The sequence below is a fragment of the Talpa europaea genome (genome assembly GCF_964194135.1).
Source record: "Talpa europaea genome assembly, chromosome: 9".
Lineage (NCBI taxonomy): Eukaryota > Metazoa > Chordata > Mammalia > Eulipotyphla > Talpidae > Talpa > Talpa europaea.
The window spans coordinates 93751398-93764052 of NC_140076.1; the positions used below are offsets into that span (position 1 = coordinate 93751398).

The following is a 12655-nucleotide window of genomic DNA, read 5'->3' on the forward strand; positions in this document are numbered from 1 at the left end:
CTTAGTAATGGTTTTAATTTTTTAATTACAGACTATGTTAACATTAGTTTGTAGAAAACAAGAAGTTCATCATAAGGAATTACTTATTCTAAATACACAATATGAAGTGAAATATCTGGTTATGCAAAATTAACAACTGAATGCAATACCTAAAATACAGAGATGTATTAACTGATGGGACTAACAACAATGGAGAAAATCTTTGCAAATGATATATTCTTCAATGGAATTAAGTTAAGATGAAGGTGACACTTCAAATCTTTGAGGAACCACACATTTAATTTTCACTGATGAAACTGGCAAAGATTAGAACACTAATTAATATTTAGCCTAATGTAGAAAAATATTTTCTTGAAAACTGCTAGTAAGAATGGATAAGAATTTCACTGAAATTTTGAATATTTATCATATATACTTTGACCCAGCAATTCTATGTCAATTTCATAAGTTGTAGCAAACTCAATGCTACAAATTCATCCTACAGATACAGAAATCCCATACTCACACAGTCCCAATGACTCAGTAAAGAATATTTATTGCAGCATTACTTATACAAGCAAAACAAAAAGCCCCAAAGATGTATCCACATACCTATTAATAAGGAAACATTAACACTGAATGGAATGCATATGAAAAAGGTCTAAGATATATTGACAAATGGAAAAAGGAGCAAAATACATACCAGTTATGTTTAGTAACATGGATTAACTGGTGGTTACGAAGAGAATTTTCTTTCTTAAACATTTCTGTACTATTTGTTCATATAGCTAAGCATATGTGACTTTGATTAAAATTTTTTTTGAAAATATTAAACATTCATTGGCAAAATACTTTTTAAAAAGGTCAAATGTACATTACAATCTCATCTAAAATGAAGAACAATAATTTTGTTCTTTTCGACATTGCAAATAGGGTAGGGTATTTGAAGTACTACTAATGAAATTAAAGCACAAAAAGGGTTAATTTGGAAATTAAGCTAATGTAAGACAAACGTTCATAAACAATTTCACATTCTTGAATTCAGGGATTCTGTAAAATGAAACAGCTTACAAGCAGATGACTATGTGAAATACTGAAGCACAAAAGGAAGAAGAGGAGTCTGAAATCATGGTATACCTATCAGCCTCCAAGAGAAAACTAGTTTAAAATCTTAGAAATGTGTAAGTCAAGCTTAAAATTTTCTGAATACTCAAATTTTACTTACAAGAAACAAAAACACAAACACACTTTGCATCCAGGATGAACAAAAAGAAACAATACTGTAAGAATCTATGCCGAAGAAAATCCTAGAAAGGAGCCAGAAGGAATAGCATGGGATGGGGTCAATGTCCAAACCTGTGTTCAACTTCCATGGCAGAAGTTGCAGAGAGGAAAAGCAACAAATTGATCCCATTGGGGAAGAACCTTTCCTTGCTTTGGACTTGCTAGAAGGCAAACAAGCTACAGGCATAAAAATCCCCCAGGTAACTATGACAGTAAACCCATCTGGCCAAATGTCACATATGGAAGAAGAAAACAAGTGCAAAATGCTTTAAATTTTTTTAAGTTTCTTCCTTAGGAAAGTATACTGTTTATATTTATTACAGATCTGCAATGATAAAAATTTCAAAAATACTTTTCAGGAAGCAGCAAGTTTCCTAAACTACAGGAATAAAAATTGTTATTACAATTCTACTCTATGATTTAATTTCTTCCTCCACACCCACAGCTTTTTACCTTGAGGAAAATGAGGCAGTTTCTTTACTTCTTAAAGATATGACCAGTTTTCCATTCTGCTTGTATTTGTCTAACACACCTTTTAATTTTTTTTTAATTAAAAAAATAACTAGTACAAACTTACATTTCACTTTTCCTAACATGGATTAATGCCTTCATTTAGAATGATAATCAAATTTACCAAAGACAGTCTTCCATCAGATGTGAACTAAGAATATTACTACTTGGGGAGAATGTTTTATTTCTCTTCCCAAAGTACCTATAGCATTGCAGCCTACAGATTGCCCCCACTGGCTTCTTCCTACAACCCAGTAGCAACTGAAGCACCAGTGCCACCATCCCATTCCAGTCAATATTCTGAATCACGATTTGAGAAAACAAACAATCATTAAGTATCTACAGTACCGTGGCACTATGTTTCTAAGATAAATAAGACATGGTTAAGACATGGTGTCTACCTCAAAGAGCTCACAGTCCAGAAAATAAAAGTCACTACAGTATGGCCAGGTCTGCCTAAGAACAAAATGTTATTTGAGATAAGACTATTTCTAGAAATAAGCTAACAATCAGGAGAAAAGGACATTGGTAGTTGGGGGACGAGAGGTTGTGGAAGAATGACAACATATATATAGGGTTAAAACTAGGAATATGAAATGTCATACTGTGTTTATTCAGAAATTCTAAGCATTTTGGAATAGCTGGAATAAGATAACTGTATCCACATTATAGAGCTTTCATTTTATTATAGAGGTGGGAGGAAATGATGAAATTTGGCAAGCAAGGTCAGACTTGAGACAATCAAAAAAATAAAAGAATGCATAAAAAAGTGCAATAAATTCACACAATGGAATATTACTCAGCACTAAAAATTAATGAACTACTGATACAACATGGAAGAAAGGCAAATACAAAAGAGTATGTATTATATATTTCTATATACATAATGTTCAAGAACAAGCAAAACTGTGCTAGGCTTATACAATTCAGAAAAGATAACTCACCTCAGGGGGGAAGGCTATTGGGTTTGGAAAGGGAGTAACACAAGGCATTTTCTGGGACAAAGAAAATGTTCTAAATCTTGATCTAGATGGTGGCTACACGTGTGAACAAGTATGTAAAAATTCATTCGACTTCACATTTTATCATATGTATATTATAATAATAAAAAGGTGAATCACACACTTTAATAAAAAAAAGAAAGAAAGAAAAAATGCATGTGATTGTGGTAGAATAAGGTCAGAATAAGTTAGACCAGTGTCATTTCATGAGCAGTATCTTATAGGAAATCAGAACACAGGTTCTAATGACACTATATTTTAAACTAGCAAAAAATATTCTTTAGACCTTAATGACAAAAATAAAAAGACTAGCTTCCTCTCTCCTCTGATGAAGATATATAAGCAAGTCTTCCTTACAATAAACACTACAAAAATACTCTTCCTAACGTACAATGCTATTAACCAAAAAAATAATATTTTCTATATAGCAGTACCTACCTTATAAGAGGTATTATTAAAGATTAATAAGGTATGAGAAGCAATTAACAATAGAGAGTATAAGAAGTAATCTTCAAACTACCACTACTATAATTATATAATAAAATAAAAAGGAAACCAGCTTCAAATTAATCCTAAATCACTTATTGGGAATTCATTATTTAACTGCACATTACTCAACTACAGCATTTTTCAACCTTGGGTTAAAAAAAAAAAAAACACTGATATCAACAAGTTTTTGACAACCAAAACATCTGGTTAGAGGAGAGAAATACCAAGTTAACTATAATTTTACCAAAGCTTTCCTTTTATTCCGTTTATATCTTGAAACCATGCTTATTTACTAATAATCAATGTACTTTTTAACATTTCAATAGTTTATAATATCAAAAATCACCTTTTTCACACATTACACCAAAAGTACACAATCATAATTCAATTTCCTGAAAGTGAATCTTAAAAATGTAAATAAAGTGAATGAGAATGCTGAGTTAAAATATTCTTTCCGTAGAGATACTTACCAGAAAAATATTAAAACTATCATTTTACAATTCTGAAACTTATATTAACATAAAGAAGTCACAATTTGGCAAATCTAACCAATTTGGGAAAATGCTTTTCTAACAAGAAATAAAGTAAAATTCACTAAAGACGACTCATGTATTAAAATGCGCTATAAGAATATTAAAGCAATGTAGCAAATTTCTTAGTGAACTGGTAACTGAGTGGCTGTACACCAAACATCAATTTGATTTTCAAACAAGTTTAACCGTCACTGGAAACCGCATACTTACAGCAACTGTAACATACGAAGAAAATCATAGTCTCACAATTTGTTATCTATTTTTTTACTAGACCAAGTATATCAAAAAATTCAATTCTTCATTTCTCAAAAATTTTATTTAAAAAACTCACTGAATCTGGACATTAAGTTAGTTTTAAAAGATAAGAGTTTTGTATTATCCCTACTTTAATATGTAACTTTTAACAAAATCATTTTCTACTTACCTAGATTTTGTCTTATTAACATCTCGCTGCAAGAACAATCTCATTCGAAATTAAATCAAACCTGAAAGAATACATGTAAAGGCCATCATTTAGTTTTTGCTTCAGGTATATGTAAATACATCTATGATGCACTATTCTTTTCAAATTACAAACTGCAAATAAAATTATATTCTTGATATATCATCTATCCGAAAAAGTGTTGAAATAAAACATGATTATTTAACCCTTAGGAAATGATTGCTAAGTTCCATTTTTTAAAGGAACAATTAGTCTGCTCAAACAAAAAATTTCAAGTATTTCTCTTCAAAAATTTGTAGAGTAACTGGTTTTCATTAATTTTAATAGCACGGCAATAGCAATACTTAAAATCAGTATTTGTTACTAAAACTCACACTTCTATCAAGATCAATGTTTATCTTAACACTATTCTGTACATACCAAAAAATATACTAAAATGCTGAAAATAAATACGTATAAAAGAATATACTAATAGTAGCCATAATAATGGCTAATATTAATTACTCACTAAATGCCAGAGACCTCTAGTCTAGAGAATAGCATACATTGATACTCTTCTACTTCCTTAATTCAATCTTTAGTATAATGTGACCTCCATCCCAACACTTTCTGAAATTTTACTTGTCAAAAGTCTATGTGCCACTAATTTATCTTCTTTTACAAATTCTGAAAACTCAGAATGCCCCACTCAGAGCTCTACACATCTCTATCCCCTACTTGAAAGCAGCTTATTACTCTTCTGAATTTTTTCTCAAAATGGAATTACTCTAACTAAACCTATTCACACCTAATTACTGTAACTGTTCTATTCCCAGACTATTATTTCAAATTCATCTTTTCCAGAACTATCTAAGTAATCATTCCGCAGTTAAAATCCTGAAGATGTCCTATCCATATCCTCCAATAGTCCTCATCAATCTCAGCCTTATCTATCCCCAATTTTTACTGCTCCATTCACTCTATGTCCCACCATTCCAAACCATTTCATCTCCAGCAGCAGCCCCCAAGCCCTCTCAGCTTTCATGCCTTTCTACATGGTGAATTAATGTACCTTCTTCTAGCTCTAACTCTGTTTAGCAGTTTTTCAATATTCAGCTCAGTCTCCCTCACAGATCTTTCTTTAATTTATTCATTTACATACAGCTGTGTTTTTCAATTGCTATAGCAACTATTAATAGTTCCTTATCAACTATATCTATCTAACCCATTCTAAACAACAGAGCGGACACAGAGAGGACAAGAATTCATTTACCTCATTTTGGCACTTTCAGTGCATGGCATACAGCAAAAAATATAATCACGCAGACTAAATGAAATAATAGAAATTTTGTGCTGTATCTCAAATTTTATATAGGGATACTAAAGACAAACAAAATTCAGCCTAAGGAGTTTAATTCACATTTTCAATGACTAGAGGAAAAAAAACCCTTATCATTTCTCGAGCCAGTCACATTACTTCATGAAATAACTATATCTAAATAAAAACAAAAGTGACAAAAATTATCCTAGAGCAATCTTTTGATGAGTGGATTAATTTCACTGATTATCCATATCAAGATTTTGGTACTAAACGTTTATATCACTACAAAAAACAAAGTTTATAAACTATAAATCCTGATTAAAGTATTAGCCTTAGCAGAAAAGAGTTGGGAAGGAAGACAAATATAATTTTAATACTAACAATGTCAGTAAACTAGAAAAGTGATTCTCAAGCTTTAGTGTGAAGCAGCATCACCTGGAGTGCTTGTTTTCTGCATCCCTTCCCCTCTTTACTGCCAATTAGTGTAGCTTTCTCCAAATAAAATAATACTGTGATTATAAAAATAAAAAAACAGGCAAAGGATTTGAATAAGCAAATATTCAAAAAAGAAAACAGGTCCAAGTAGGGTCTTCCTGGTGGCACAAGGGGTTAAGTCTCAGCACTATGACGCTATCCATAGCCACTGCAGCACTAGTTCCATCCCAGGCCAGGGAGCTAACCCACATGGCACAGCAGACCTCTCCTGTCTCTCCCACTGCTCCCCTCTGCAGTGTATTTCAGTCAATCCACCTGTTCTGCACCCTACTCTGTCTCTGGTGCACCTGTCTCCCACTGCACCTCTAGCCTACACGCCAGCTTTTATATGCATAAATAAATAGATCTTTAAAAAAAGAAAAAGTCCATGTATCTGAAAAGATGTTCAATATGGCCAATTGCAACAAAATGCAAATGAAAACCATAATGATATATAATTTCACACCCACGAGGATGCTTAAAAACATGAAGAACAGAAAATAACAAGTGTTGAAAAACAGGCGAGATCTGGAACCCTTTGAATCACTAGTAGAAATGTAAAATGGTGCAGCCATCATGTTATTATTTTGTGTTATTGTTCAAAAATTAAAAACAGGATTACTATATGATCCAGCAATCCCAGTTCTGGTCACATATCAAAAAGAATTCAAAGCGGGATCGCAAAGAGATACTTATACACTCATGCTTGTTGCAGCATAACTCACAATGGCAAACTCACAAATATGCCCAGCAAGATCAGAAAAAGTCAAATATATACCTATTATATGATTCAGCCATTCCATTCCTAGACAAAACCAAAGAAATGAAATCATTTGTTTATACCAAGAGGCACAAGAATAAGACATGTTTACAATATCTTAAATAGTGATAATTTCACGGGTCCATGTAGACATCAAATCTGTTCAGTTTGTGTACTTTAAGCATGTGGTTTCTTACATGTCAATTAGAAATCAACAATTAACATAAAAAGAACAGTGCCATTTATAATTCTTAAAAAGTAAAGGCAAAAATGAACAATCTTTTAACACTTACAACTGGCAATTACCCTACAATTGGTAATCAAGGCATGAATAATGCTTCCACTCATCAGATACAGCCTATCAAACAATGCTAACAAGATAATCTCACTACTGACCAGATTGATGTATTTTATTTGTACTTGTCCCAACTTCTCTACCCAAACACAATTCCCACTGAAATATGAGGTTCAATCTAGAGCTAAACAAACATTAGAAAGCTTGTCAGACAAACAGCCCCAATTCTGTACCAGAATTATTCATGTATTTGGCAATGAAGCATGCAGATTTTCTACTCAAGAAGTAAAATCTTCTGGGCTTGACTATATATGGAAGACCAGTGGAATGCATAATAGCGTAAATCCAAAGTTTGCCAGTTCTAAGCTAGGCCTCAAGAGACTGCATATTTCTGCTGCCTCTTAAAAAGCTGTCATTACCATGAGAATAAGTCCACTCTAATCTGCTGGGGAATGAAGAGGCTAGCCTGGATGTTCCACTGCGGGGCCATTCTACAGAACCCAGCCAAGAGAAGCAAAGTCATATTCCAACCTCCTGATAAATGCAAACTCACAAATACCCAAATATCACCCCTATCCAAAAGATACCATATTATATATGGCCCACGAAGGTGTTATTTCAGATTAACAATCTAGATGACCAAACTTCTGAAGGCAGTGGGGGAAAAAATGAAACATAAAAGTCTTGCTTCCTTTTATTAGCATTGATTATGAAACACTCTGTCACCGTTTGTCAATCTCAAAAATATATGAATTGAACAAAATGATTTTTGCAAGAAAGAACGTTACCAGTCAATAATTTTTCATGAAATTTCATTGCTTGAGAAACTGATTGGATTCAGTCATACAATAAAAATTTTCAGGATACTCTAAAAACCTAGGAAACTGTTACAGAGCAATTTGCTATCCTGCCTAACATTGTTTATACTATTTGTTAATGGCACCTTTATTCCTTTTCAAAGAAACACTTTTTTTTTTTTTAATAGAGGCATTTTTTTTTTTTTATTTGTTTGTTTGTTTTGTTTATACATGCACTGGGTACAGTCAGAAGCGCGGGAGGGTGAGAGAATTCACCAGAGCCAGAGCGGGGAGCAGAGCAGGCAGAAGGACCGAAGTACACTGCTGAGGGGAGCAGCGGGCGGCAAGAGAGGTCTGCGCGCCATGTGGGATCCTCCGCCGCTGGCCGGGGAGCAGCCGGGGATCGAACCGGCGCCGCAGAGGCCGTGGGCAGCTTCGCAACCCAGCGCTCAACCGCTGCGCCACCAGGGAGGCCCGAAACACATTTTTTTTAAAGATCTATTTATTTATGCAAACAAGAGCTGGGGTACAGGCCAGAGGTAGGGTTTGGGGAGGAGAGGATTCACGAGAGACAGTGGGATACAGAACAGGCAGACTGAAATACACTGCAGAGGGGTGCAGTGGGTGAGACAGGAGAGGTCTGCTGAGCCAAGTGGGCTGCTCCCTGGCCGGCCCAGGGATCACACTCATGCTGCAGAGGGGATTGCACTCGTGCTGCAGAGGCTGCGGATTGCTTCATAGTGCTGTGCTTAACCCCTTGCACCACCTGGGAGTCCCTCAAAGAAACACTTTTACTCTACTATAGTGGAATCAAGTCTAGATTTTGAAGCAAGGAATGAACAAGAAATATCCAGGTTGATCACAATACATTGTCTTCCTCACCATGGTATTTTGTTCATAAATGAAAAAGCACCATTTTCCAAAAGCATATGTTCAATATTTATGTCTCTAGGTCACATCTTGTAATTCTCACATTTCAAACTTTTTCATTATTGTTATGGTGATGTTTGATGATCACCATACCCTTTGGTGATCATTCATATTTGAAGAAACTGTTGTAATTGTTTTGGAGCACCACAAACTGTACTCATATAAGACAACAAACTTAATAAATGTTTGTGTTTTTCTAATAAAGATTGACATATGCCTATGTTCACAGCAGCGTTGTCCACAATCACCAAGTCACAGAACCAACCTAAGTGCCCTCAACAGAGGAATGGATAAAGAAACTGTGGAATATATACTCAATGGAATACTACACACAGCTGTTAAATAGATGAAACTGTCTTTTGGGTGACTTGTTAAATGAATTAAGTTTGAAAGTGAAAGATACTGCATGGTATCACTCATCTGTGACAAACAGCCAAAAAAAAAAAAAAAAGCCATACACAGGCAAAATACAACAGGAATAAATATTGGACTTAGTGAAAGAATTTAATGGTTGCCAGAAGAACAGAAGGGAGGTGGCAATGGGGGAGGGAGGCAGATGGGGTACTGGCACAGGTAGTTTAGTGGAGGGTGAATGGAACAGGTGTACATATGGACAGCAAAATGTAAGCCCAACATTAACATTTTAAATAGTTGAATGTTTGGGGGGCCTCCCTAGTGGCACAAGAGGTTAAGCACTGCCCTATGAGGCTATCCACAGCCTCTGCAGAACAAGTTCGATCCCCGGCCAGGGAGCAAGGGAGCAACCCACCTGGCGAGGCAGACCTCTCCTGTCTCACCTGCTGCTCCCCTCAGCAGTGTACTTCAGTCAGTCTGCCTGTTCTGCTCCCCGCTCTGACTCTGGTGAATTCTCTTACCCCCCGCATCTGTGGCCTGTACCCCAGCTCTTGTATGCATAAATAAATAAATATTTTTTAAAAGTTAAATGTTTGTGTTTAGACTCTTCCACCTATCAGCCTTTCCCCAGTCTCTCTCCCTTTCCTGAGACCTCCTTATTCCCTGAGACACAATAATATTGAAATTATGCCAATTAATAACCCTATAATGGGCCTCCTCTGGTGGCGCAGCTGTTGAGCTCTGGGCTGCAAAGCTGCCCGCAGCCTCTGCTACTCCAGTCCGATCCCTGGCCGACAGCGAGGGTCCCACACAGCACGCAGACCTCTCCTGTTGTACCCACTGCTCCCTTCAGTAGTGTATTTCGTCAGTCTGCCTGTTCTGTTCCCCGCTCTGGCTCTGGTGAATCCTCTCACCCTCCCGTGCTCCTGACTATGCCCAGTGCTTGTATAAATAAATAAATCTTTAAAAAAAAAATCCTATAATGACCTCTGTATTTACACATATACAAGTAAAAGAATTGTACACTTCTCATTTTAGTTCAAAAGTCAGAAATGATTAACTTCCTGAGAAAGGAATGTCAAAAGATGAGAGATTGAAAGGTAAGCATTTTAGCATTAACTAAATTGTGAATGCGAAAGTTCTTGACGGAAATTAAAAGTGCTCCTCAAGTGAAAACAGCCTATTGACAATATAAAGGAAGTTTTTGTAGTATATATAGAAGTTCAAACACTCCCTGAAGTCAAAGCCTAATCCAGAGTTAGACACAACTCTTCCATTGTATGAGGGCTAAGAGAGGTGAGGAAGCTGCAGGAAAAAAAGTTTGAATCTAGCAGAGGCTGTTCATGAGGCTTAAGGAAAGAAATCATCTCTCACATCAAAGTGCAAGGTGAAGCAGCAACTCAAAGTAGAAGCTGCAGCAAGTTATCCAGAAAATCTGGCTAAGATATTAATGAAGGTGGATACGCTAAACAGATTTTCAGAGTAGACCAAAGAGCATTATACTGGAAGAAGATATCTGCTAGAGCTTTTATGGACACAGAAATCTGGCTTTAAAGATTCAAAGGATGATTTTTACTTTATTATGATTAGTCTTTTTCCTGATCCCTTATTTAGGTTTTCTAAATTCTTGCCATGAGTAAGACCATCCGGTATTTTTTTTTTTCTTTCTGGCTTATTTCACTGAACCTGATCCCTTCCAGCTCCATCCATGTTGCTACAAATTGCATGAGTTTATCTTTTCTGATTGCTGAGTAATGTTATAATAAAGTAAAAATCAAAATCAACAAGCAACTATAAACCAGAGACACACTATGGGGAGTGGAGAAAGGAATAGGATCAAAACAAGGGTGGTGGGAATTGTACGGGGATTATAACCAAGATGAAAATGCATAATTGTACAAAAATGAAAAGTGATGTAAAAAATATACCAAATTAAAAAAACAAAAATAAAAATATATAACAAAAGAAAAAAAAGATTCAAAGGATGGGTTAACTATCTTATAAGGGCTAATGCAGCTGGTGATCTTAAATAGAAGCCAATGTCCATTGACCATTCTGAATGTCCTCAGAACCTTAAGAATTATGCTATAAATCTATTCTGTCTGTCCTACTTATAAGGAACAATAAAGCCTGGATGACATCTGTTTACAACAAGGTAGACTGAATATTTTAAGCCCACTACTACTACTTTGAGACCCTACTACTCAGAAAAAAGGGACTCCTCTTAAAATATAAGAGCTCTGATGGAGACACACAAGGAGATTAATGTTGTTTTCATGCTCTCTAACACAACATCATTTTGCTTCCCATGGAAAAATGAGTAATTTTGACTTTCAAGTTTTATGGTCTAAGAAATACATTTTGGAAGACTCTAGCTGCCACACACAGTGATTCCTCTGATGGATATGGGTAAAGAAAATCAAAAATCTTCCAGAAAAGATTTATTATTCTAGATGCCATTAAGAACATTCACACAAAAGTAATCCAGTTTGGAAAGTAGTAAAACTATCATCTGCAAATGATAGTTTTTATATATATGGATGTGGGTGCGTGTGTGTATAGCAAACCCTAAAATGTCACGAAAAAGGTATTAGAAACAATAAAGTGGTAGCTTAGAAAATTAACATGCAAAATCTGCTGCATTTTCATATACTAATAATAAGGGAAAAAACCTAATAATTCCATTTACAAGTGCATCAAAAAAAATTAAATATCTAGGAATTAATCTAAGGAGGTGAAAGTACAATGAAAACTACAAGATACTGTTAAAGGATATAGAACAAGACATAGAAATGAAAAGATATTCCATGTTTACAGATGGGCAGACTATAGTAAAAGTGACTTTTTTTTAACCAAAAGTGATATATAGATCTAATGTAATCCTTGTTAAAATTCCAAAAGTATTCTTCAAGAAAATAGAAACAGTACTAAAATTTACATGGAACTATAAAATACTCCAAATAGCTAAAGCAATCCTGGAAGGGAGAGGGAGGAAATGGAGGCATTATGTTACCTGATTTTTAAGCAACAAAAAATAAATTATGGTATTGGAATAAAGACACATGGGTCAATGGAACAGGATCAAAGCCTCAGAATAAATCATCACACATCTCAATACCTAATAGATGAAAATGAAGCCACAACCATACAACGGACAAAGGACAGTCTTTTAAAAAATGGTGCAGGAAAAACTGTATGGGTACATATAAAAGAAAGACATTGGATTAACTAACTCCATGCATAAAAATAAACTCAAGATGGACAAAAGACTTAGTTATCATTCCCACAACAATAAAATATATATAAGAAAGCATGGGCAAGATGTTTCTTGACATCACTGAGAGAGGTATCTTTGGAAACTCCATCCCTACAGCAAAGGAAATAAAAACAAAAATAAACAGTTGGGACTAGCTCAAATTCAAAAAATTTTACACACTGAAATAAAATATTAACAGATTAAAAAAGCACCCCAATGAATAGGAGAAGATATTCACACATTACATAACT

The 12655-nt window shown here is 34.9% G+C and overlaps 1 protein-coding gene across 3 annotated transcripts in view; it reads right to left on the reverse strand.

Moving 5' to 3' along the window:
• The window catches only part of ZNF644 (zinc finger protein 644), a gene marked incomplete at both ends in the record, with an annotated part of 57922 nt that extends 53658 nt beyond the window's left edge, over window positions 1-4264 (reverse strand). For all 3 annotated transcript variants that reach the window (XM_084244350.1, XM_084244349.1, XM_084244348.1), the window contains one exon: window positions 4221-4264. In XM_084244350.1, coding sequence (XP_084100476.1) covers window positions 4221-4264 — 44 coding nt within the window. The remainder of the gene's footprint in view (window positions 1-4220) is intronic.
• Window positions 4265-12655: the final 8391 nt, after the last annotated feature.